We start from the raw sequence: 27,410 nt of genomic DNA, 5'->3' as shown, positions 1-27,410 counted from the left end.
AGACTGGAAAGAAAAGTCTTTAGGAGTGGGGCTGCCCCCCGCCTCAACCCTCGCTCTTGAAATCCCCCCACCCCCCTTCCCCCCAAACTCAAATTTTACAGAGGATTTTAAAATCCCTCTTCCCCCCCAAACTCAAAAATTTCTAGGAACGTATTTTCGTCATATTTAAATATTTTCGTTGGAAAACCTGATTGCCGAAACTATAAAAAAAACGGAACTTTAGTAGCTAGTACGTATTTTCATCGTATTTTAAATATTTTCGTTGGAAAACACACTGAAAAGCCATATTAAGAGCTATATTTGTGAGGTTAGGTTAGGTCTAGGAATAACAGGTTAGGTTAGGTTAGATTAGGTTAAGTGGCCGGCCACTATTTCGATTTCGAAACAATTTTATTGAATAATTACAACAACAAAAATATATTTGTGAGGTTAGGTCTAGGGGTAGCAGGTTAGGCTAGGTTAGGTTAGGTTAAGTGGCCGGCCACTTAACCTAATCTAACCTAACCTGCTACCCCTAGACCTAACCTAACCTAACCTCAGAAATATATTGTTGTTGTTGTAATTATTCAATAAAATTGTTTCGAAATCGAAATAGTGGCCAGCCACTTAACCTAATCTAACCTAACCTGCTATTCATAGACCTAACCTAACCTAACCTCACAAATATAGCTCTTAATATGGTTTTTCAGTGTGTTTTCCAACGAAAATATTTAAAATACGATGAAAATGCGTACTAGCTACTAAAGTTTCGTTTTTTTATTGTTTCGGCAAGCAGGTTTTCCATCGAAAATATTTAAATACGTTGAAAATACGTTCCTAGAAATTTTTGAGTTTGGGGGGGAAGGGGGATTTTAAAATCCTCTGGAAAATTTGAGTTTAGGAGGAAGGGGGAGGGGGGATTTCAAGAGCGATGGTTGAGGCGTGTGGCAGCCCCACTCCTAAAGACTTTTCTTTCTAGTCTTGCATATCAAAGTAAAAAACCATAGTTTTCACGCCCCCTCCTGTGAATTGGGCACTAGCCACTTTAATTTCCAATCAAATGAGCCCTTTTCAAAGTTTCTGTGAGGACTCTTTCGATACGAAGTGCCCGACTATGAAGAAAAAACCAAAAACAACATATTGTGCCCACATCGTTCTTTACTTAGGCAGCACTAGCGCTTCGGCAAGCAGGTTTTCCAACGAAAATATTCAAATATGATGAAAAGACGTTCCTAGAAATTTTTGAGTTTGGGGGGAAGGGGGATTTTAAAATCCTCTGGGAAATTTGAGTTTGGAGGAAGGGGGTGGGGGGATTTCAAGAGCTAGGGTTGAGGCGGGGGGGGCAGCCCCACTCCTAAAGACTTTTCTTTGTAGTCTTGCATATCAAAGTTAAAACCATAGTTTTCACGCCCCCCCCTCCTGTGAATTGGGCACTAGCCAGTTTAATTTCCAATCAAATGAGCCCTTTTCAAAGTTTCTGTGACGACTCCTTCTATACGAAGTGCCCGGCTATGAAGAAAAACCAAAAACAACATATTGTGTCCCACATCGTTCTTTACTTAGGCAGCACTAGCGCTCTGCATATGATTAGTTGCAATTCCTTTTTTTCTTATTTTTATGCGTTTCTGTTCTTTTCTGGTTTTAATCTGCATTGAACATGCCTCTTTTGACGCAATTACACTATATGATGTAAGAAGTTTTGTTTTGAATCCTTTCCCCGTGAGTGTTATGTGATAATTCCCGCGAGTGTTAAGTGATAAATAGAAGGTAATTATTGTTCTAAAATCGTCACCTAGCACGATTTTCGTAAATAAATAACCGTTAAGTCAGTATATTTCAGGGTTTTGAAAGGTTTAAAAGTCAGTATAAGCTTAAATATAGAACAAGATAAAAAAATAATGGATAGTTCTTCAAATGTATGCTCTCCAACGTTTGATGTAAGTTCAAATAATATAACCTTTCAGTGTGTTTTCCAACCAAAAATATGTAAAATACGATGAACTATGTTCCCTTCATTATAATTCATTTCCTTCAATTAGGGAGGTTAAGGCTTGGCAAAAAAAAGAAATTGTCAGTGAAAAACTCACAAATTTAGCTCTTGATAAAACTTCTCGCTCTTTACGCATAAGTTTGACTTTTATTCTCAATCCGATGTGAACGACTCCTCACTCCTGAAAGGTAAGACCGTTCACTTTGAATAAAACCTTGAAAATACGTTCCCCCAGAAATTTTTGAGTTTGGGGGGAAGGGAGATTTTAAATTGCTATTATATTTGCTTTTTTTGTGTGCACTTTTTAACTCTAAAATGTGAATTCAGCCCATTTGGGTCTGTGGTAGCTAGTACACCCCCACAGAATTTGCTTTTTATTCCAATTGCAAATATTTAAAATGAATTAGTTTTATAGTTTCACATCAACGGTTAGCTGTACGAGAAAATCTTTTGAGGGAAAACACCACCGGTCCTACAAGTTACATATCGTAATCATGTTTACTATGCTTTAAAAGTCTAAAGACTAGAAAGAGAAATTTTGAGTTTGGGGGAAGGGAGATTTTAAATGACTATTATATTTGCTTTTTTGTGTGCACTTTTTGACTTTAAAATGTGAATTCAGCCCAATTGGGTCTGTGGTAGCTAGTACATCCCCACAGAATTGGTCACTTGGCTTGTGACTGTCAACTCCCGTCCAATTCACATATATGCTGAGCTAGACATTGATTTCTATGCATAACCACTATCTGTCCATCATAATTTACTTCTTCTTTTATAGCAAACCTGATTAGTATGAACTAATGGGCTTGATGACCTAGACTTGTCTAACTAGATTTAGACTTTATAGAAAAATAGGCTAATACTTTTCATGATTAGGGCCAATATTTTACTAAGGAACGTGGTAACCCGGATTTCGATGAAGGTTAAAAAAGGAATTGTCAGTGAAAAACTCACAAATTTAGCTCTTAATATGGCTTTTCAGTGTGTTCAAAATAAAAAAATTGTTTAAAAATCATTTATACAAATAAACTAATTCAATTAATTAATTTCTGAATTTGATTATAAATTCATTAACATCAAAAGCATATACTTATAAAAATAGGCGTATTTACCTTCTTCATGATTTCATGGGCTCCACTTTTAGGGGGGGATTTCCCATTCCAATTCCTAGTCGAGTGGTTAGCGCTTCAGACTTGAAATCATATGAGTTTATATGAGGTCAGGAGTTTGAGTCCTGGTTTCGGTGTTTGTTTGGTTTGGAACGGGGGTAAATGTTGTGACCCTGTAAGGTCAGCCACAGTCAACCCAGCTTTAAATGGGTACCTAGAGAAATCTGGGGGGGGGGGGGAAACACTGGAAGCGTCAGATGATTTGCCCCCAACAACGCATTGCATTCCCGACCGAAGGCATTGAATTAGGACATTGGTATCTGCGCAACACAGACCTTTGGTCCAACGAAAATATTTAAATATGATGAAAATACGTTCCTAGAAATTTTTGAGTTTGGGGGGAAGGGGGATTTTAAAATCCTCTGGAAAATTTGAGTTTGGGGGAAGGGGGGTGGGGGGATTTCAAGAGCGAGGGTTGAGGCGGGGGGGGGCAGCCCCACACCTAAAGACTTTTCTTTCTAGTCTTGCATAACAAAGTTAAAAACCACAGTTTTTATGCCCCCTCCTATGAATTGTACGCTATCCACTTTAATGTCCAATCACATGAGCCTTTTTTAAAGTTTCTGTGACGATTCCTTCTATGCAAAGCGCCCGACTATGTAGAAAAAACCAAAAACAATATGTTGTGCTCACATCGTTCTTTACTTAGGCAGCACTAGCGCTCTGCCTATTATTAGTTGCAATACTTTTTTTTCTTATTTTTATGCATTTCTGTTCTTTTCTGGTTTTAATCTGCATTGAACATGCCTCGTTTGACGCAATTACACTATATGATGTAAGAAGTTTTGTTTTGAATCCTTTCCCCGTGAGTGTTATGTGATAATTCCCATGAGTGTTATGTGATAAATAGAAGGTAATTATTGTTCTAAAATCGTCACCTAGCACAATTTTCGTAAATAAATAACGGTTAGGTTAGTATATTTCAGGGTTTTGAAAGGTTTAAAAAGTCAGTATAAGCTGAAATATAGAACAAGATAAAAAAATAATGGATAGTTCTTCAAATGTATGCTCTTCAACGTTTGATGTAAATTCAAATAATGTGACCTTTCATTATGTATTCCAACCAAAAATGTGTAAAATACGATGAGCTGTGTTCCATTGATTATAATTAATTTTTTTCTATTAGTGGGATTAAGGCTTGGCTAAAAAAGGACCTGTCAGTGAAAAACTCACGAATTTAGCTCTTAATATGGCTTTTCAGTGTGTTTTTCCAAAGAAAATATTCAAAATACAATGAAAATATGTTCCCCCAGAAATTTTTGAGTTTGGGTGGAAGGGAGATTTTAAATTGCTATTATATTTGCTTTTTTTGTGTGCACTTTTTGTCTCTAAAATGTAAATTCAGCCCTTCTGGGTCTGTGGTAGCTAGTACGCCCCCACAGAATTTGCTTTTTATTCCAATTGCAAATATTTAAAATGAATTAGTTTTATAGTGTCAAACCACTTCTCTTTGATATTTTAGCGATTTTAACTATAGCAATTGAATAAAAGGCAGTAAGATATATTCTTTATTGATCTACATTGCGCTTACAAAAAAAACGCAAGATTAACTCAATGAGAGGGTAAACCTATATGCATTTATACTTTTTGCTTATAGGAATTATGACAAATTCCACCACTGTAAAATTTCCCCTGAAAAATTAACGCCCTGAAAACTTCCCTCCCCATGGAAAATTCCCCCGTGCAAATTCCACCTGCATAAAATTCCCCCCCCCCATACCTAAAAATGTATCCAAACTTCCTAAAAGCCAAAATTATGTTTGAACGACAGACAAAATTTATAACTTAAGAACCTTTCCCAAGGGGCATGGGGGTGGGGGCATGTTTTATCAAAAAGCATAGTTATTGGACCTTCAACCTATGATGAATAAAATTTCAATCACAAAAATTTGATCGGGCAATTTTGGGGAAACGGGGGGGGGAGGGGGCCTAGTTGCCCTCAAATCTTTTTGGTCACTTAAAAAGTGCAGTCAATTACTGCTAATGCTCACCATTTGAAACTCTGTGAATGCTATTTTTTTCACAATTGAATATTATCTAGTTTTAAGAGAAGAAGGAACTGAGAGATTATTCCCATTTATCTATCTGTCACATATGAATCCCGTGATTTGCGCAAGGATATTTTTAAAATAGCTTTCAATCTTACAACTTGCCGCCAAGATTTTAGCGAGGGGAAACATTCTGACAATGTCTGAGTTAACGGTTTACAGCATTTAATTGTACTGTTTCCTCGTCTGAAGTTCAGTCTTGGAAATCGGAACACTCGCGCGGCGGCTTACAATAATTGTGAGCTAATGAGGAGTTCACCGAACCTCGGTAGAACGGAATTAGAGAGAGAAACGACTTATGCCGTCTAAGGGAATATTTCAACTTTTGAGCATTATGTAAACGGCTGGGAGCCGGTGGGCCCGAGAAGCACCGCAGGAAGCGCCGGTGGGCCCGAGAAGCGCCGCGGGAAGCGCTGCAGGATGGCGGTCGGGAAGCGCCGGCGGGCCCGAGAAGCGCCACGGGAGAAAGCTGCGGGATGCGCTGCGATGGCCGGCTCGGAGGGGGGAGCATTAAATAGTGGAAATTGGGAAAGGGAGTTGTTTGAACAAAATCAAATTTTGTTCTTCTATGTAAAGCGACGTTTAGATTGTAAATATCTTATATTAAGTTGGAAATTTACAGCTTTCAGAATATCGATAGTTGTGGGGTGGGGGAACAGTGAATTAACCAAATGCTACTATGTGCATACTGCTGCTACTACTATGCGCGTTTTAAATAATAATCTAAATTTTAAAAACAGTAGGGATGATTTGAACACTTTGAAAATAAGCTATTTTTTCATTTATAGGAAAATGAGCCATTGGTACCATATTCATTGTCACCATCATCATCAGTTGGAGAAGGAGAGGACATCTCCAACAATTCATTGGAAATACCGTCGTCGTCGTTAAATATTGATGAGTTTTTAGTTGATTATTTTAATGTAGATAATAGCGCAGTTGAGCAGGGAGACTTACCTTTGCTAAGTCGAAACACACTACATCTTTTGGACGATTTTACAAATGAATTAACTGGGAACCCTCCTCCTCCTCCTCCAGCCTCCGATACCCTAACGAATCCACTTCAAACAACTGAAGTGGAGCATACCCCAAATATTGTTGAACAACTTGGGGGAGGGAGTGTTGCTGATATACAAGAGGGGGAGGGGGCTAATGTCCAATTTACACCATTTCCCGAATTTCAGCTGTCCAACACAATTTTAAATGCAATAGTTGTTTACACTGTGACTTTTGGGGACCCGTTTAATTCACTTGAGGTATCCAAAAAGCTGTAAAGTATAGTTGTGGGTGAAAAAGATAAGTACTTCAAGTTGTAAAATGGGTTTAGGAGGGACATTAAGAAAAAAACTTGCTCTGAAATGGTCTTTGAAAATTATTAAAAAATGGAGAGGGGACCCTTTGGGAGCCCGGGGGGCCCTTTGGGGGGCCGGGTGGTCCTTTGGGGTGCCGGGGGGCCCCTTCGGGGTTGTGATGGGGGATCGGAACCCTTTGGGGTTGGGGTAGAGGACCTCACGACACTGTTCAAATGGAACTTGTGTATTATAACGACCACAGAGTTTCACCCTCAAATTCTCTTCTAAAACATCTTCTAAAATCATCTTTTAAAATGCATCTAACTGTTTCACCGAAATAATTCCCTAAAATGTCTAAAACGGTTTCGCCCAAATAACCCCTAAACGTAATTTCATCGTGTTCCCTTTGTTTTTGGCATCTCTGCGCTGTCACATTTGAAATTACTAAGAAACCTTTTCCCGCGTTAAACTCTTTATCTCTAAGATCAAAACATTCGCCGGAGTTACAATTAACCTTGCCTTCACCTGTCAGATATTAATAAACTTTGCCCCGGAAACAATTCTGGTCGAACTCCAAAGATACTAATAAACTTCGTCCCGGAGACAATTCTCCTTGGAAACAATAAATTAATTCCCCTTTCGTGAATCAATAATTCCCCTTAGAAACAACAAATTAATTCCCCTTTCGTGTCAAATCAATCAACCATGACATCATCTGTCACACGTGATCTAACTGTTTCCTATTCCTGGAAACTCTTAACATTCGCTCCTAGCATGCACTTGGCCAAAACAACAACAACATCAAATACATCGACATGTTGGAAATTTAGGTCATTGACTCCGGTACCCGTTAGACTCAGTAATCCTGAAAACATCCATCAAAGTGAGAAAGTTCCTCTTTTTCCATTCTCACTGACAAAAACCATAAAACATCCATAAATTGCTGTTGACATCCATGAAAAACATCAAATAAATTGACCAACACACATAACCGTCCAAGAAACATCCATAAAAGTGAGAAAATTCCTGTTTTTTCAAGTGAGAAAAATTCTGTTTTTTCATTCTCAGTGAGAAAACCATAAACCACGTGGTTCTGTTCGGAGTAGCACCCCCCTTTCTACTGAGGGGGTGAACTCCCTCCGTATACGTCATAATTTCTGTTCGTTTTAAGTTTCGATGTTGCTCCTTACTTTCAGTTGAAAAAGTTTTAATTTAATTTCCGATCGTTTTCTAAATAATACTGGAAAAACCGGCGCCCCTTCATGAAAAATTATCTTCCTCCTTTAAATTCCACCATAGAAAGATCCTCCCACATAATCCCCTCCCCTGAACCCCCACCAGAAAAAATCCCCCCTGAAAACAACAGTAAACTTCCTAACAACCAATACTATATGTAAACAATAGGCAAAGTTCATAACTTGCAGCCCTTCCCCCGAGGATTCTAGGGGACCAAGTCGTCCAAAGAGACACAGTTATTAGATTTTTCGACTATGCTGAACAAAATAGCTATATCAAAATTTGGATTCAGTGACTTTGGGGAAAAATGAGCGTGGGAGGGGGCCTAGTTGTCCTCTAATTTTTTGGTCCCTTAAAAAGGGCACTAGAACTTTTAATTTCCGTTCGTATGAGCCTTCTCGCGACATTCTAGGACCACTGGGTTAATACGATCACCCCTGAAAAAAAAAATGTATCCGTGATCTTTCTGCCGGCAAAAACTACAAAATTCCACACTTTTTGCAGATAAGAGAATGAAACCTCTACAGTAGGGTTCTCTGATACGCTGAATTTGATGATGTGATTTTAATTAACATTCTATGATTTTTAGGGGATATTTCCCCCTTTTTCCGAAAATAAGGCAAATTTTCTCAGCCTCATAACTTTTGATGGATAAGACTAAACTTGATGAAACCTATATATTTAAAATCTGCATAAAAATCAGATTTTTTAGTTTCAGTTACTATTGAGCCGGGTCGCTCCTTACTTACAGTTCGTTACTACGAACTGTTTGATCAAAAACGAGGAGTCTCCATAAGAATTTGGAAACACTTGACCAAAGCATCCGTTGGGAAATTCCTGCTCCCTCCAATCTAAAAACGCGGGAGGGGGCTATTTAACCTCTTAGTCTAGATTTTTGCTTTTCCTTCTAAGATTTTTTTTTTACGAACGTGCCCACATAGGGTACCAAACATGAGTGTTCCCACGAATCCAAGGACTACACGGCCGGCCTAATTCTGCATAGCCAGACTTATTAAGTTTCACATTACCATTGAAACTATCTTGTCCCAAAAGTTATTCTGCACTTTTAGCACCTCTGGTCCTTTTTTTATGCTCAACACGGTCCATTCAAAAAAGTACTGACAATAATACCTAAAGACCATACTAAGTAGGGTCCCTACAGACATTAAATTCATGCTGGACACAGTATTTTATAATGTACTTTTTAAAATTCACCTTTGAGCGTAAAAAGTTTCCATATTTGGGTAAAAAGAAAGATTACTCTACATCACAGTAAATCTTTATTTGAGTTTGGAGACAGGTAATTTCACACCATATTAGGAGAATTTGATGGATGCATTCAAGTTCAAACCTGTCAAATTCAATGCCTTTAGCTAACGGAAAGCTAGTTTTAAATGACTGTAAATCACAGGCTAGAACTCTAGGATATGCAAAAACAAGTAAGCCTGCATCCACATATTTCATTAAATTGTTCTACATTTACAACTGCCCTTCAAGCATTGACAAAAAGTAGCACGGCCTGTGTGATTAAGCACATTTTGGTTCTTTAGCTAATCATGTATGCCTGTCTAACCCGTCAGTTTCTTGGCTATTAAGAAAAAAACATGTTTTTGGCATGTAAATTAGACATCAGGCATTTACAGCAGTAAGATACTTATTAGTGATTTATTCCTTGTCGCCTAATGCGCACTGCTACCACGATAAAAAGAAAAACAAGCTTTGCGATTAACCACTTCTTTAACTGACGTTTTACTTGAGGGACAATTTTTAACTGAGTATGTATATCTTGCGCGATTAACATGTCCGTTTTTTGTTTACTTAGAAATAAATAATGATACATATTTAATCACGTTCAACCTTCATATTTTTGACATCCGTTATCGTGTTATGGTTGCCATTATAAGCTACCACTTAGTAAGGAATATCCCATAATTACTGAAAAAGGTGTGTCATATCCCAATAATGTAAAGTCTTTTGTGCAAAAGTAGCAGTGTATGTTTTGCAGCAAAGTTTACGTCCAGCATCCCAATTGCCATATGATTGGGCAATAGCTGTAATATTTGACAGGTCATCCCACGCGCATCAGAGAGCCAGTATATATAATAGCGAAATAAGGAGTCATTAAGGCCTATCAGATCAACTATCACTTATCATCAAGAGGCATCACCTTAAGCTCCTTAGCTACAATTTGTGTCGTCTTCAAGGCACGGCATGTTGAAACATCTAAGTATGTGAGTCAGCAGCCTCCTTGGAACAGAAACTGGGTAAAAAAAAAAATCTGACAAAAATTTCTGAAGAATTTGGAGCCATAGAAGTAGTCCCCGACGCCACGCCGCTTCTCTTTTCGGCGACGAATAGCTGGAGCAATGAGAGATGGCGGCGCCGGGAATTGGTGCGCTGCCGGTTGACGCCGATTTTTGCTATTAGGAAGGAGTTTCAAATCTATTCAAGACACAACAAGCGAGGTATCGTTCAAATAAAAACAAAACTCAATAATCGGTAGGATCAAAATTATTTTTTTTTCACATTTTTTAATCTCTCGCTTTTCAATAAACGGTAGCGGTCGCTGGTCTCCGTGTTCGTGTTTTCATGATGCTTGTCATTGCGCTCAATGAAACCCATTTTCAGTAGCCCATGTTTGACGCGCAATGGGCCTTATTCATCTTTTGTTTTCGGGATGTACTTTTGAGGGAAGAAACTCTAAAGTTTGGAAATTGAAAATTAAAAGACTCGCTACAGGTTTGTTTCAGAGAAAAGGTTTCTTTAGGATTTCTGCTTTAATTTGCTAGAAGCTCTTTTAAGTTTTTTAAAGCCGATATTACGTTTTTTTTTTCTGACAAAGTTTAAATTTCGCGCCAAAAGCAAAGATGAATACCGCATATTGATGCGCCTCATACTTGGTCTTAGTCCTAGACTGTTGAATCTCCTATTGATCCATGTCAAGACATAGCATAGCAGGCCAATGAAAACGTGTTTCAATGAAAAATGGACATGGCGCGCTGCCAAAACAGTTTTTTTTTACTGAAATGGATATGGACAAATAATATGTATGCAATTTATTTTGTATTAAATAGAAATAAAAAAGAACGGTGATCATTTTTATAGCTGGACTAGAATCCTGCATCAGGTTGTAACTGTCATGGACGAACTGCAGCTGGTTGATTCTCATTGGAGCAATTGAAGATATTTTAGCAGTAACAGACTCGTCGTTGAGAAACGATGCTCGGCTGTCGCGCTCGTGATAGGCAAGCGAAGAGCCATTCGTGCAAAAGCTGCCACCACAGGGATGTGATCTCTTTGATTCTTCCAGAACGCAATGCACGGATTTTCATTTGAAGACCTATTTTCCTCCAAGTACCCATTTAGAGCTGGGTCGACTCTGGCTGAGCTTACAGGGTCACACCATTGACCACCGTCCCATACCATCCCAAACCTATTAGCTCTTGATGCTTCAATTGTTAAAGTTTGGTACAAGTCGACTTGCTTTCTACCAGCTTCATTACATATATAGCCAATTGCATATTGGCATATGGTATGCCCGAAAATCTCAAGCTCCTAGCCTGAGAGGAGATTGTTAAATACTTAATAAGAAGGAGTGAAACTCATACAAATCAAAAACAAGAAGAACAATAGGGAATTCTTTTCGAAAGACAAAGGAATTCTGTATCTGAATGAATATTTCGATCCTATGTCCAAGGGCCGTCCTCAGCAAAACATAAATATAGCCTATAAAAGAAAAACAAACTTACATTAAAATACGACCATTAAAATTAGTCCTAGTTTAACTATGTTGAAGTAAGGATGCTGGGACTGTTTTGATTTTTTTTTTTTTTTTACTTTTAATGGTCGTATTTTATGGTATGGTACGATTATGGTACGGTCTATGGTAATGATCGAGAAGTAAATTTGAGCAAAACTTGTTCACAGTAAGCTAGACTCTAAAAAAAGATTTTATACACAATATATACATTAAAATAAATCAATTTTGACGTTTATTCCAAATATTGTAGTTTGTTAGCCTTGGAGTTTTTTTCGACATTACTAATCTATAAAAAGGGGAACAACCCAAAGAGGGTTTGGTCTTGATGAAAATCAAAGAATCAAATCTAAAGCCATCAAAAGAAAATTCGGAGGTATCCAATGATTTTAGAACCCAAAGGACATACTGCCGCTCGGTGTCATACTTCGTCCCAAAGTACATAGCCAGTCTCTATAAAGAGAATAATCTTTATAGATAATAAGTTGAAGGCATCATTTTCATTGGTGAACGTTTATTTTGCATAGTAACACATCAGCTTTTAACGTTGGTTAGAAAATCTTTCTAGGGAGAAAAGTCAAGTAATTTTGTTCTATACATACGTTTAGAGAATGAGGGGGTAGCTTCTAACCATAATTAAGTAAATATTTAGCAATAATTACAATTTAAAATTTAATATCAAAAATATGAATAGCTTAAACTTTTTTTGAACACAAACAAAATATGAACTATGGATTGAGCAAGTTGAAAACTAGATCAAAATGAGGAGAAAATTAATAACAATATATATTATATATATATAAATATTATATATCTTTTTATATATACTATCTTTATAAACGAGCAATAACTGTATATGTATGTATTTATTTATGTTTTTTTTTCCCGAAAATGGCTTCATATTTTTTTGGGAAAATTGGCATCCTGGTATATTCTGGCCTAAAAAAACGATTTAGACAGGTCAGAAGTTTGAGAAAGTTCTTTAAGAGCCTTGTGTTAAAGTTATTATGTAATTGCAAAAATATTTGTATATGTTTTAATAAGGGATTACACCAATTCAAAAATCTTAAAAAAGAAAACCAAAAGTTTGGAGCTTAGTAGATAATTGGCGCTAGAAATCGGACTTGCTTCAATAATCAAATATTTTTGAAAAGACACTGTATTTCCCATTTTTTCGGGAAAAATTTATACCCTGGGATAATCTGCCCCCCCCCCCAAAAAAAACGATCTATATTACATCAGTATTGCAATAATGTTGTCACAATTGTCACATTTATGTGGAAAAACTGAAGATTTTCATGCATGGAGAAGTTTACATTAAATTGGTAAAGAGCAAAAAACTAGTGATTGCAAAAATATTTGTATATATTTTGACAAGGGATTACAACAATTCAAAAGCCTTAAAAATAAAAGCCAAAAGTTTCAAGCTTAGTGGAAATCGCTGTTAGAAATCGAACTTGCTTGAATAATCAAATAATGTCTTTGAAAAGACCGTAGTATGAAAAGACATTAAATTTCTTAAAGAGGAAAATACTGGCAATAGCAAAAATATTTGTATATATTTTGACAAGGGATTACAACAATTCAAAAGCCTTAAAAATAAAAGCCAAAAGTTTCAAGCTTAGTGGAAATCGCTGTTAGAAATCGAACTTGCTTGAATAATCAAATAATGTCTTTGAAAAGACCGTAGTATGAAAAGACATTAAATTTCTTAAAGAGGAAAATACTGGCAATAGCAAAAATATATGCATATATTTTGACAAGGGATTACAACAATTCAAAAACCTTAAAAAAGAAAACCAAAAGTTTGAAGCTTAGTAGAAATCGTTCTTAGAAATCGGACTTGCTTGAATAGTCAAATAACTGTGGTTAGAAGACAAGCGACAATGAGAATCCATATATAGAAGCCTGCCACGTGCCGGGTGCCAGGGTCCGATAATACACACGTGCCGGGTGCCAGGGTCCGATGAATATACATATATATATATATATATATATATATATATATATATATATATATATATATATATATATATATATATATATATATATATATATATATATATATATATATATAATAAATGGAGGGCAACTAGGCCCCCTCCCACGCTAACTTTTTTCACAAAGTCATCCGATCAAAATTTTAAGATAGCCATTTTGTTCAGCATGGTCGAAAATATGATAACAATGTCTTTTAGGATGACTTAATCCCCCGAAGTCCCCGGGGGAAGGGCTGAAAGTAATGAACTTTACCCAATGTTAACATAAAGTATTGGTTATTGGAAAGTATACAGACGTTTTCAGGGGGGATTTTTTCTGGTAGGTCGGGGGGTCGGGGATTACATAGTAGGATCGGGTCATGAAGGAAGGGACATTGCTATGAAAGGGGGGGGGCGGATTTCCCAGCATTTTTAAAGAAAAATATCAGAAATTAAATTTAAATAAAAAAAGTTTCTCAACTGAAAGTAATGAGCAACATCAAAACTTAAAACGAACAGAAAATATTACGTATATGATTGGGTTCACCCCCTATTCAATACCTCGCTCTTTAAGCCAAAGATTTTTAGTACTTTCATAAGAGCTATTTATTCTAATTAACGGCCATTGTGATTAAAGGGCCATTTTTAAAGAATTGGAACAAAATTTGAACTTTAGCTTAAAGAGCAAGGTATTGACTAAGGGCCGAACCCCCTAATAGACGTATTAAAAATCTATGAATATAGATTTAATTCGTAAGTTACGTATATTTATTACTAATAAAAACGCTCGTAAGTAAAATTAAACAAGTTTCGAGAAAACCATTTAACCAAATAAAAGTAAAATTAATATACAAATTTTGTTTTAACTATTCATTTACGGTGAGCCAAAACCAAAACCTGCATTTATTCAAAACCTTTGAAAAATTAAATAAAAAAACATGTTTTTTTAACTGAAAGTAAGGACCGACTTTAAAACTTAAAAAGAACAGAAATTATTCCGTATATGTCAGGGGCTGCCCCCTCCTCAACGCCTCGCTCTTTACGGTAAAGTTTGAAATTCTCACAACTCTAGTCTTTTAAACAATAAAAAACTTTAGCATAAAGAGCAAGGCGTTGAGGAGGGGACAGCCCCTTTCATATACGGAATAATTTCTGTTCATTTTAAGTTTTAACGTCGTTCCTTACTTTCAGTTAAAAAAAACTGTTTTTTTTAATTTAATAAATGAACAATCATCTACATTTGAGATTAAATCTCAGTAATGCACATCTCAGTAAAGCACAGGTAAAATATTAGTAGAAAGAGCAGGGCGTGGACTATGTGGCAGGCCTTCCTATTTCGGGCAATCGAGAGCAAAGGTAACATGAATATAGTATTCTGTAATTGTCTAAAATATAAAAAACACTCGAGAACTTGTTTTGCGAATACCCGGTTTTTCACGCTGTCTATACCAGACAATAGCCATCGGCTTGTCGGGAAACCACGTTAGTCTATAGCTTTTTTTAATTAAATATGTAGTCGGTATTTTGGTTAGGTTAGTCTATTTTAAGTTACGTGCTCTGGGCGGCCCCCCTTCCATAATTTTTTGCGGTAGTTTTCATAATTTTTTTGCTAAAGTATTGTATTTTCATCATATTTTGTTTTATTTCATTAGCATAGACACTTCACTTCTCGAATGCGTTTTATATAATAGACAAGTACCTCATATTCTTTAGACTTACCGATTGGCGTAACTGTAGTTGTCCTTATTCTTCTACCACCAAATGGTCTTCCACCCAATCGTGTTCCGTTAGCGGCTATCGCTTTGCGCCTCCTTCCGAATCCCTAAAACAATATTGAAAAATTTTTTAGAAACTTCTAGAGGAGCTGAGCCAGTTAGGCCTTTTCTACACTAGCATTTATTTTCCAGCCCTTTGATAATGGCTCACAGCAAAATTAAGTTGATAGCAGTTATATCTGCCTAAGCTTTTTGCCAGGTCTCTACATTGGTGAGATTCAGGTGTTTGTTCACTCTGAATGACTCTGCAAGAACGTCAAGTCCTTTGAATTACAATTACAACTAATAATCAGGATTGCCACCTAGGTCAGTTCCTAAAATGCCACAATTGCCCAAATGTGCGTACTACACAGCGATTTTCAATGCTACAGTAAAAAAATTGCGCGTGCCGCGACTTGCGGCGCGTTACACGCATGGTCCGTTTAAGTGTACTTTGATTAGTTTTAGATCAATTTTTTAATTTTTTTTATGTCTAGTTATTTTGAACTTAGCGCCAATCTTTCGAAACGAACACGGCAAAAAGGCTGTTCTGGTTATATCAAACTTAGCACCAATCTTTCGAAACAAACGCGGCAAAAAGGCGGTCGGCGCTTTTTGTTAATTCCTCTGCTCTTTTTCAATACACTCATTATTTCGTCAAAAGACAAAAAGAAAAGATTGAAGCACGAAATTTGGTCATTCAATGTAGCACGTGCTACAGAGCTACACATGATGAAATAGTGATAAAATGACCCTTTAATGCTACAGGTGGCAACCCTGCTAATAATATGCTGGGTGAGTGTTGCGGAGACTGTTGCCACAGTCTCTACAGCATGTGTCTGTTGTCTTACCCCGATGTGCTGTCGAGCGACAAACAAATGCGTTGATTCGAATCCCAAGGTTAGGATTTTTAAGCGGATAGATGAGAAAAGTGCGCAGGAACCCACTTTGATGGGAGAGGCACATTACAGGCTTGGAGGAAAACTAAAATAAATAGCAAAAACTGATGAAGACGAAAGGGAAATATAGGTATAGTTGCAAAAGCGGGAATGCAGTGAAGCCCCTTCCCCGTGCGCACACGGCTCTAAATAATATGGTTTTTAGTACCTCACTTGGTCAAGCACAAATAAATATATCCTTTCCAAAATCACCCGTAGATTTTCAAGGATCAACCCAGGGAAACCAAACTTACCCTGGGATTTGATTTCCAAAGTGGAAGGGTTTGTATTTAGGTCTTTTCCATTGACGAACCCTTGAAACAAGATTCAGGATTGTCAGTCAAATAAATAGGTAAATAAAACTGTATTGTCGAATTGCAGACTTTGGAACACCAAAATTTATATGCCCGATCCACGACCAGGCAAAATCCAACTTCTCAATATTTTTTTCGAGCTAAGTTGTCGAATTCACAATCTAGGCAATGAGCTCAATATCCCGACTGTCAGTTGAACAGCATTTTCATGATCTAGACTGCCAGGGGAATGGTATCTTTGCAACCAAAAATATAGATCTGCAATCCGGTTTGTCGGTGGAAAATGTCTTACTTACGGAGTTCCCTAGAACCAACTGTTTATTCATTCTGGCTACCAAATTTTCTTATATTTTCCTCGACAAGTTTCATGTGTCATAGAAAATGTGATATTGGTGACTTAGCGAAGTCTGATTTAATAGCATCATTTACCTTTAATGTAGAATCAAATATTCTTTCAACGCCCTTTGTGTCCCGGCCACCTCTACCACACAATATGACATCGGATGAAAATTTCACAACTATTTTAATCCGAACGCTTGTAACGTAAAAAACAGACTTCAGACAAAATATTGTACGTCCAGTCCTCGGGATGGGAATGCTAAAACCTACCTTGCACAAATAAAAACTCGCACAAATATTTTGGTCGGTAATAACTATTGATCCTGAGCCAGCCCCCCTCTCCCCCCCCCCCGGATGAGTAATAAATACAGCCATGTTGCATCTCTTTTCACTCGTAATTATTCACTCGTAGTTGTCTCCCTAAAGATATTTTAGGGAGACAACTTAAACGACCATGTGATTCTACTAAATCAATACGGCTAATAATGTTTGATTTCCGACTACGTTGGTAATTAAAAGATTTTAAGCTAGTAATTACATATATGGATCAAAATTAGCGAAGGATAATTTGATAGAAACTATTTTGGGTCGGTATGATGGAGGGCTAAAGTGAGATCCTGCTGTCCATCCCACTTCCTCTGCCCGAACTTCGCAGATTTTGACCAATTTCCAGTTACATACTGAGCATAATATTGCAATACAGAAGTCCAAAAGGGAACACGGTAATAAAACATTTCACAACTATATTCCATCTTCGCCAAAGTTTACATTTAAAGGCTGGACATTAAAGCGTTCATATTTAGGGCTAAAAGTCACTAGTTTAAAAATGAGGCTGATATTGTGATTTGATTATTTTAAAAATAAAACAGTGTAAGTGGCCTACGTTGGTTTTCATTCCATTACAAGTTCTATCGATGAATTCATGAACTTTCAGGACTTAAGCAGAGTTGTGTTCTATACCCCTTTGTATGGATCATCTTGATGGACTTTGTCTTAAAAGACACAGGAAAGGCAATGGGAGAACACAGAATCAAATGGGGAAGAAAAACTGTCCTAGACTTAGATTATGTTGATGATTTGAGCATCCTAGATGAAAGTGTGAGCAAATTGAATAAACTTTTTATGGTTTGGCGACTTCAGGGTGCTAGAACAGGTTTGAATATTAATGTTAAAAAGACTGAGTCGCTAAGGGTAGGAATAAGTGAAGCTTAGAAGGTGACGTTGGGTAACGAAAAGATTGATCAAGTGGACAGCTTCACTTACCTTGGTAGTATCATTAGTAAAGAAGTTGGGAGCAGTGAAAATGGTAAAAGTAGAACAGCCAAGGCCCAGGGTGTTTTTTAAGAGTTGAAAAAACTTTGAAAGAATAGGAAGATAAGTCTGCGAACCAAGATTAAAATATCGGAAGATACAGTGATGGCAGTGGTCAAATGTGGTTCTGAAGCATTGGCGCTCTGAAAAACGGACGAATATATGCTAGATGTGTTCCAGAGAAATTGCCTACGGATTGTTTTGGGTACCCGACTGACGGACCGTATTTCAAACAGTAGGCTGTACGAAAAGTGTGGTTCAATCCGCCTTCTATGGCTATAATGAGAGAAAGGTTTTTGATGGCAAGGGCACGTTCTGCGGGTGACAGATTGCTGAAGATTGTGCTTTTCGGCCAGCAATCTAAGGCTAAACGGAAAGCAGGTCGTCCACGGTCGGGGTGGGAAGACGTCATAAAGAAAGATTTAAGGGAAATGGGAACTACCTGAGAGTGTGTAAAGAGGGAGGCTTTGAATAGATTAGGATGAGGAGAAGCGTGGATAGCTGTGTTGGCCTCAAACGGCTTGGTGCTGCGGGGAGTTGTTAGTAGAAGTAGCTAATAATTCAAATACAAAAATCTATAAACAAAACATGGTAAGAATATTTTTAAAATAAATGTCTTTAGAGCCAAATTCTGGTATTGTAGGGTTATTGAAGTCACTAATTTCAAGCATGAGTATGAAAAGGGAACTTGATTGTGGTAAAGCATAACACAGTAATATCACTCCAATTAAGCGTCACTCACTAACTGTACGCAGTACCCAGCATTAAATCCAAACCATCAGCCGTATTTTTAAATATCGTATTATTCCGAATTTATAATTTGGAGCAGGAAATCCAACCACGGATACCCATGTTCGTTATAATCTGTGCTGCCACAACTCTTACGATGACTAATTCTACTAAAGAATGAGAAAAATGTTTCACGCTAATTATGGCAGAATACCCAAATCTTGGGAGAAAATGATGACACACAATTTTTATCACAGATAATAGTGCTACCTGGAGAGTCTAATTACAATTCTAATTGCAGATAATGTATTTTGGCAGTTTGAAGGGTTAGAACTCATATATGGTGTTGAACTGAACTTGCCATGGCTATCGAAAAACAAAACTATACATGATTTAAATTGTGCTAAAAGCAGTTCTGCAACAAAAGCGTCATTCGAAGCCAAATGGCGTCTATATATGGCGGTATTATATTTGATTCTAGATTCATTTTTGGCCAAGAGGGAGGTAGTGGAATTAAAAGTTCCGATTTCTCATCCAATTATAAATTAATAATATACAAGATATCAGGAAGGTGTAAAAGAGGTGGAGGGGGCTTTTCCCACCCTTTTCCCTCCCAGATATCAAAATATTTTTAATATTGCTCCAATAATTTTCCTTTCAAATAGGTTTTGCGTTGTCTTATAAACACAAACGAAATAATTCTTAGCTTTAGGCCCTCCCAAGAAAACAGAATGATATTAGAAACCCTACTGGCATATTGGTACACCTCCTTCATGATACACCTCACCTTTTTAGAGTATTATACCGTTTTGGTTGGTTGGTTGGCACATAGTAGCACCATCTTGTTTAGCGCAAGGGATATGCCGAAATTTGCTTATTTCTGGAGTTTTTTTTCAATTTATACTTTTTCTACGAAGTTCCCTCTCTAAATAAAGTTGCGCGAATGAGCCTGATACACGACGCCCTTTAGACTTAGCTATGTTAATTTTAGTTCCATTGAAGCCATGCTAGTTAGAAAACATGCTTCATAGTTTTGCTGCAAGCAACTTCGTCAGACACCTTGAACCTTTCAACAATACCAACTACAAGATCATTTTGTTTTAATAATTCTAATTTTATAAATATCAATAAGGGATAATACTTTTCCATTTTTTTACTCAAGCTCCGTCAACTACAACTTAAAGTATGCTTTTTAGTCTTAACTTTATATAAAGTTCAAATTAGACATTGATAATGAAAATAAAAAGACCAAAGCTTACAATAGGTAAAAAGGGGTCACAAGCTCCTTTCAAATATCAATTCTATGAGCAAATATTATAGTATAATATTTGTAGTGGACAGGCGTTAAAAGATACTAGGCGATTTCTGCCATCTTAAGTTGCTAGTCTCTATACTCATTTAATTCCTACTCGTTTTTATGCAAAAACTACACAGAGAAGAGGAATGGGTAAGAAGAGAATTGTCATTCCGAATTGGTCCAAATTATCTCACAAAAATTGTGACCTTTTTAATCTTTTCGTCCTCTTTAAGAATCGTATCTGTCTGCATCTACGCTCAGGCACATTTTTGGGTCTCCGATTACCTTCAAATGGCTCGCAGCACTGATAGACTATTGAACCTTTACTCTATCCCAATCTACCTTAGTTATGCCTTAGTTTTCAATTTGACCACCTTGGTGGAAAACTTGAGACCTAAGCCCTGGCTAATTGGAGTAAAGCCAAGACAGATGGTCTCTGTGAGAAGCAAAGCTGGCATAAACCTTTTTTAGAGTTGTATAGAAATCAGCAATTTCCCCTGTCATCTATCATCCATCCTAGGGCAGAACTTAAGTAATGAGAATGCTGCTTTTTTTAAAACAAAATTGATCGAAGCCATTTTCAAATAAACAAAAGATTTTTCAGTATTGCTTTTGAATTTCAAAAAAGAGCAGACACAGTTTCAAGGCGAATGACGGTTGAAATAATTTACTATAATGTCTGTGATTGAAGGTATGAAAAATTTGTACTGCACAAGCATGTTTTGCTTTTATATTTGAACTTGAACAGACAGTTTCTGTCACGAAAACAGTAAGGGAACTATGCCGCAATAGATTACTGTTAAGCAGCCTACTGACTTGCGTTCATCCCCCTAAGATGGGAAATATTACTGGAATGGAAACCAGTAATGTGGAACGATTGGTTTGCATTTCAATAAAGCCAAGATGGTTTTCTAACTTTCAGAAGCTACGAAGAAAATTCAAAATTATCTTTTGAAAGGTAATATATTGCCTCGTCTATTTCAAATTTAAAAACTTATTTTAGCAAAATAAAAGTAACTCTGGGCCTTGAGTCAGTCAACGCAGGAAAAATTCTGGGATCAAGATGCTATGAAAAAATTGGGATAAATGTATCCCATCCACTGCATCCCCTAGATGGGGACCTAGAAGGCAAATACATTTTATCCCCTCCCTTAAATTTTCTCGAATTGATGCCACTGGGAATATGAAAGGAATAAAGAACATTCCAACGAAGGAAAATTTATCAAAGGGCATTTATTGGAAAATTGAAAAAGTTTATCGAAAAAGCTGCGTCTGTTGCGCATTTTATTAAAAATAATAACTTGGTCAACGTACTCCAAATTTGGTACAATTCTTTGCTTAATTTTGTTTCCTTCAGTTTCAAAGTCTTTTTGGTGATTTTAAAATTGATAGTTTCCCAGTAAATTTTATATTGCAATTTTCTTTTACATATTCTGATTTATCTGCAAAAAGAAAAATATGCAAACTTATAATCTATTTATTGGCTTACTAAACAATATCTTTATTTTACATACTGACCCTTCATAAGCTTTTATCTAAAGATGTGATTTAAAGAAGAATTTCATGAACTCTTTCTGATATATGACAACCATTTTGTCCGTTTTACCAAAATTTCCCAAACTCTTTTCAAGGAGTTGCAAAGTGCATGTTGAAGGTACTTCTTACTTCTAATTTTTTTTTTACTTTCAATTCTGCCTCCTCTGCGTCTGACCTGCGCACGAAGTGACCTGATCTGTAACTCCATAACTCCTCTCATCAGTATTTTTATTTTACAATTATTTGACTTGAGTTTAGGAAAAGAAAAGAGCTCGCATCTCCTTAGAATCCTGAAATTTTCATAGACTGTAGTTATTACTTAAAAAAGATCTTCTTTTTTTTAAACTAAAGGTCATAAATGCCTTTCTTGAAGCAGATGCCAGATTGGAACTGCTAATGTACGCTGTAAAAAAACAAAAAACGAACGGATGTTTCTTATTTTTTATATCATTACAACCTTTTCTCGTGGCTATAAGAATGTATTTTACCGTTAGATACAAGTTGATGGTTCATTTTATTTGACCAATTACAGTCACCAAAATCGTTTAAAACACATATGATAGCGTTAATCTGGAATTTTTAAAGTAGTTTTTTTAACCATATTTTTCGTTTAAATCTCACACGTGCGACAAAAATGAATATTTATAAGTAAATTCTTGAGTCAGATCAATGTTGTAAAAAGTCATTCCCATAATGTCCGTTATATGATTTTTAAGGATAAAGCAAAACAGAATAATTCTTAAGCATTAATGAACTAGGGCACAGAAGCTAATGTAAAATCAGTTTATCTATAAATAGGTTACAGCTGCCGATCAATTGTTAACTTCGAAATTAAAGGCATATGGAGTGCACGAATATATAATAGCTTGGATAAAAGCCTTTCTAATTAGAAGGACTCAGAAGACGAGGACATACAACTGTGATGGAAATGCTGTCTATTCTGAACTGCTACCTGTCATAAGTAGAATGCCACAGGTTACCATCTCGGGGCCCACATTATTCAGCATGTACATAAACGACTATAAAACGAACCTAATGAATCCTTTGACGCTATATTATGATGACTGCAAGCTCCTACGACTGACCCAAAATGACCTAAATTAGTCAAATTTGCAAGAAAATCTAAATGAACTATCAAAATGGTCATTGGACTGGTTTCTCCAGTTCAATCCCTCAAAATGAACAGTTCTGCATTTGGGACGCAACAATCCAAAGCGTTCATATCGGATAGGATATGCTCAGCTTGAGGCAGTCACTGAGGAGAAGGACCTCGAGGTCATTACTGACAATGAGTTTCAATTTCACTGCCACAAACAAGCTCAATTTCCAAAAGCGAACCGCGCCCTTGGCTTATAAAACGAACATTCACCACCAGAAAGCCATGTCTAATTATGAAACTATGTGAAGCCATGGTCCATCCTCACCTGGAATTTGGCATGACCCTAGCTTCTCCCCACTGTAAGATGGACGTGAAAGTACTTGAGAGTGTTCAAAGAAAGGTGACAAAGCTTATCCCTGCATTGCAAAACAAATCCTACGAGGAACGTCGCAATTCAATCAAACTCCCTACTTTAGAATACTGGAGGAAAAGAGGAGACGTATTAACAAGTTGTAAGTTGCTAGAAAAGGACCTCTTAAGCCATGTTTTTCCCCATCCCTCTCAACCAACACAAGAGGGCACAACAAGAAGCTGCAGGCCGTCCATTGCATCAAGCGAGAGCGCAAACAGTTCTTTTCAGTCCATTCTGTCACACTCTGGAACAGCCTATCTGTGACCACCGTCCAGACTCAAACCCTAGAAGCCTTCAAGAAAGGAGTCGATCAAGGTTGAACTAACGCTGAATTGAGGCTGAACTGGGATGTCAGATCATAACCTAGAATCACCGCCAGTGAGATTTTCTACAGGAGGCTCAACACCACCTTATCTCGCTCGACATGCAATTTAAGGTAATTTAAGGTAATTGCCTAATACATTAAGTACATACATAGACCAAAAAAAAATATTCAAATTTAAAATAATTAACACCTTATATCTTCTGGTCAGGATAGTCCCGTGGAAAGGACAGAAGAACAAAACTCCCTTGGCCCCAACCTCAAAGAAGTCCAGCTCGAGCTTTTTTTTTAGTTAAAATTCTCGTGAAAAATTAAATGTTTCTTCTCTTTAACTAATTGACAATCGAAGTGTTTGTTATTCCAGAATCCTTCCTGACTTCTGCTTTTCCGATTAATACAAAATTGAAAATCAAAAGGGACCTGCAGTCACAGAGTTTGCAAAAAAATTACACTAGAGCATATATTCAGCCCGAAAATGTAACTACATGAGAGGGACAGGAGAAAGTTAGGAGCAGCTCTGCGTACCCAGTGCCAACAGTCGCTACTATGACATATCATGTTAAATTGCATTGATACCGTCCTTGTGTAAAAAAAGGCAAGAGAAGATGGGGAAGAAAGTTGTCCTTCATTTATTTTTGAGAAAGAAAACAGAATTAGCTGTCTTTCCCTAATTATGAGATTTTGACTTTGCATGATTAATTTCTTAATCATTTGAAGTTACCCTCAGTATCCTATAATAAACTTAGGTCAATTGACATTGCACACTTCCGTCCACCTGACATGGTGGAGAGAGGGTAGCTAACAATTATCTGCCCCATTCCAAATACGTTAACTGGGGACTGTCAAAATGAACCTGATCCTAAAGCTAAATGAACTCAAACAAATCATGTTTCAAAGGGAGTGAGGCAATCTTTTATGTGATACAACCATAGGCTTCCAGTAGTTTCACCCCATCCCTTCCTACGAAATTTCATTGTTCCCGATGTACCAAAAAAAATTTGACATTCTACCACCTCCTTGGACCCATCTCAAAAAAATAAATTCAGCTTCTTTTCAATTTTTTTTTTAAGGTTTCATCATGAGCGTCAAGTTAGTGATTTTTCAGAAAACGGGGACTGTGGCTCACAATTTTGAATTTAATTGGATGGGGCTATTCAATATTAAGTTTTTTCAAATTTTTAAATTATTCAAAATATTTTTTTTTATAATAAATTGAGGTTCATTTTCCTGGGTCCTAACCCACTAGTTGGCATGTGCGGATGGCCGAGAAATCTCGTGGAGGCCCAAAATATGGGGATCATTTCGTTGCTCCTTCATAAAATCCCTGGCTAAATTAGAAGAAAGACAGGAATTAAGTTTTCCAGACAGCAAAATCGATTGCCAGAGTTTTTTTTTGTGCTAAATATATTTCCACAATCTCTGCGAAAAAACCAACAACATTTTCTCGACTAAATAAATTCCAGAACGACAGTGTTCCAGAACCATTAATATTTTATTGGTGTCATGTACGACTTTTCTAGCCCGATGAAAGCCAACACAACACTCTGTCAGGAAATTGGTTCAAATGTTTTGTTGATTAAGCTGTTAGGTTTCCTGAAGCTTTTTTTTTATAAATCTTCAATCAATGATTAAAAGAAAGTCAGTTATTAGCTACAGTGTGCCACTTTACATCTTATTATTTGACAATATCAAGACATTTCAATTAAATATGATAGTAAAAATTGGCATATAATGTGCCACATTTTAGTAATGTTTTCTAGGTTAAGAAATTGCAAGCATAGATTTCTAGAATGTGCAATAGCTCTTCCAATGGTGCATGTACCTTTCTTTTCCCATTTTTTCTTAAAAAAGAAAAAGGATAATAAAAAAAAATGTTCGGAGATTTCGCGTCACTAGATCGAGCTTCTTCGTTTATATATGATCTATAATTTTGTTGGTTCTTTACTTTGACTAAACTTTTTATCATATTAAAAAGTACATTTCCTGGCAATGCATATGTTTAATCTATCAGCAATAATATGAAGAACAGCTGTGAAAACAAAACTCTCTGCAGTCCATATAAAACATACTATGATATATTTCGTCCGTTTGATTTACGTCTCGTGTGATAATGTCCACAACCATATACACAATGAAAAAACTGATTTTCAAATGCTGTTGCAAGAAATGTTATGTTGAAAAGCTTAGAACTGTAGGTGACGAAGAAACAATTATTGTCTCAATCATGCATTCATAATAAATACAAGTGACAAATTTGTAAACTTATTTTCTCTGACAGAAGACAAAAAGAAGAATTTTCATTCCGGATAGTCTATTTTTCAGGTCCATTTCCATGGTTTACATTTCCCTTCAAGGTAAAATTGAGTATATATCCCTATGTAAACTTTTTTTTGCTAATCAAATTACACTTAAAGAAGAACACGGAATCAAATGGGGAAGGACAACTTTACTTGACTTAGATAATGCTGATAAATTAAGCATCCTAGATGAAAGTGTGAGCAAAATAAATGAACTTTTAGAGGTTTTGCGAGTTCAGGGTGCTAGAATAGGTTTGAAAATTAATACTAAGAAAACTTAGTCTCTAAGGCTAGGAATAAGTGAAGATGAAAAAGTGACGTCCGGTAACGAAAAGATCGATGAAATGGACAGCTTTACTTATCTTGGTAGTATCATAGGCAGCGCAATAGCGCTGCCTAAGTAAAAAATAGTGTTGGCACAATGTATTATTTATTTTTTGGTTTGTTTCTTTCTTTCTTTAAGACCAGGGCACTTCGCATAGAAGGAGTTATCATAGAAACTTCGAAAAAGGCTCATTCGATGGAAATTGGAAGGGCGTGTGCCTTTTTAATAACCGAAAGTGATTGGAAGGCAACTAACATCCCTTCCACGCCCACCATTCCTCCAAACACATCCAATCAAAATTTTGGGATAGCCATTTTGTTCAACGTAGCTGAAAGATCTGGAAATTACATCTTTGAGGAAGACACTCCCTCCACAGCTGTAAGTTATGCCCTGGGGGCATATAAGGTTTTTATAGAAAGCGTTGTCGTAAAAATTTCAGAAACGGACTCATTCAGTTGGAAAGTGAAAGGGCCAATGCCCTTTTTTGTAGTTGAAAGTGATTGGCGGGAAACTAAGCCCTCCCCCCCCCCCCTCTCACGCCCACAATTTCTCCAAACACATGCAATTATAATTTAAAGATATCCATTTTGTTCAACGTAGTTGAAACTTCTGTAAATTAGGTCGTTGAGGATGATAATCCCCTCAGAGCCCTCAGGATAGGGGTTGTAAGTTATGCCCTGGGGGAATATAAGGTTTTTTATAAAAAGCAATGTCGTAGAAACTTCAAAAAGAGTTCATTTGACTGGAAATTGAAAGGGCTAGTGCCCTTTTTAATAGTCAAAAGTGATTGGAGAGCAACTAACCCCCTCTCTCACGCCCACCATTTCTCGAAACACATCCAATCAAAATTTTGAGATAACCATTTTGTTCAACGTAGCTCAAAGTTCTGGAAATTATGTCTTTGAGGATGAAAAACCCCCATACTCCTTAGGGCAAGGGTTGTAAGTTATTCCCTAGGGATATATAAGGTTTTTATAGACAGCGCTGTCGCAGAAACTTCAAAAAGGGCTCATTCAATTAGAAATTGAAAGGACTAGTGCCCTTTTTAATCCTCGAAAGTGATTGCAGGGCAACTAACCCCCCTCTCACACCCACCATTTCCCCGAAAACATCCAATCGAAACATTGAGATAGCCATTTTGTTCAACGTAGTCGGAAGTTGTGGAAATTAAAAGGGCTAGTCAAATTAAAGGCCCCCACAGCCCTCAGGATAAGGGTTTTAAGTTATACCCTGGGGGCTTATAAGGTATTTATAGAAAGTTTTGTCGTAGAAACTTCAAAAAGGGCT

At 36.8% G+C, this 27,410-nt stretch overlaps 1 protein-coding gene across 2 annotated transcripts in view; it reads right to left on the bottom strand.

Moving 5' to 3' along the window:
- Positions 1 to 27,410, bottom strand: part of LOC148947640 (uncharacterized) — a 388,863-nt gene that overhangs the window by 266,236 nt on the left and 95,217 nt on the right. For both annotated transcript variants that reach the window (XM_089095338.1, XM_089095339.1), the window contains one exon: positions 15,170 to 15,272. In XM_089095338.1, coding sequence (XP_088951464.1) covers positions 15,170 to 15,272 — 103 coding nt within the window. The remainder of the gene's footprint in view (positions 1 to 15,169; positions 15,273 to 27,410) is intronic.

The sequence above is a fragment of the Artemia sp. Qi Xiang Cuo genome, chromosome 10 (genome assembly GCF_049724085.1).
Source record: "Artemia sp. Qi Xiang Cuo chromosome 10, ASM4972408v1, whole genome shotgun sequence".
In the NCBI taxonomy this organism is placed as follows: Eukaryota; Metazoa; Arthropoda; class Branchiopoda; order Anostraca; family Artemiidae; genus Artemia; species Artemia sp. Qi Xiang Cuo.
This window is presented reverse-complemented; position numbering and strand designations above follow the sequence as displayed.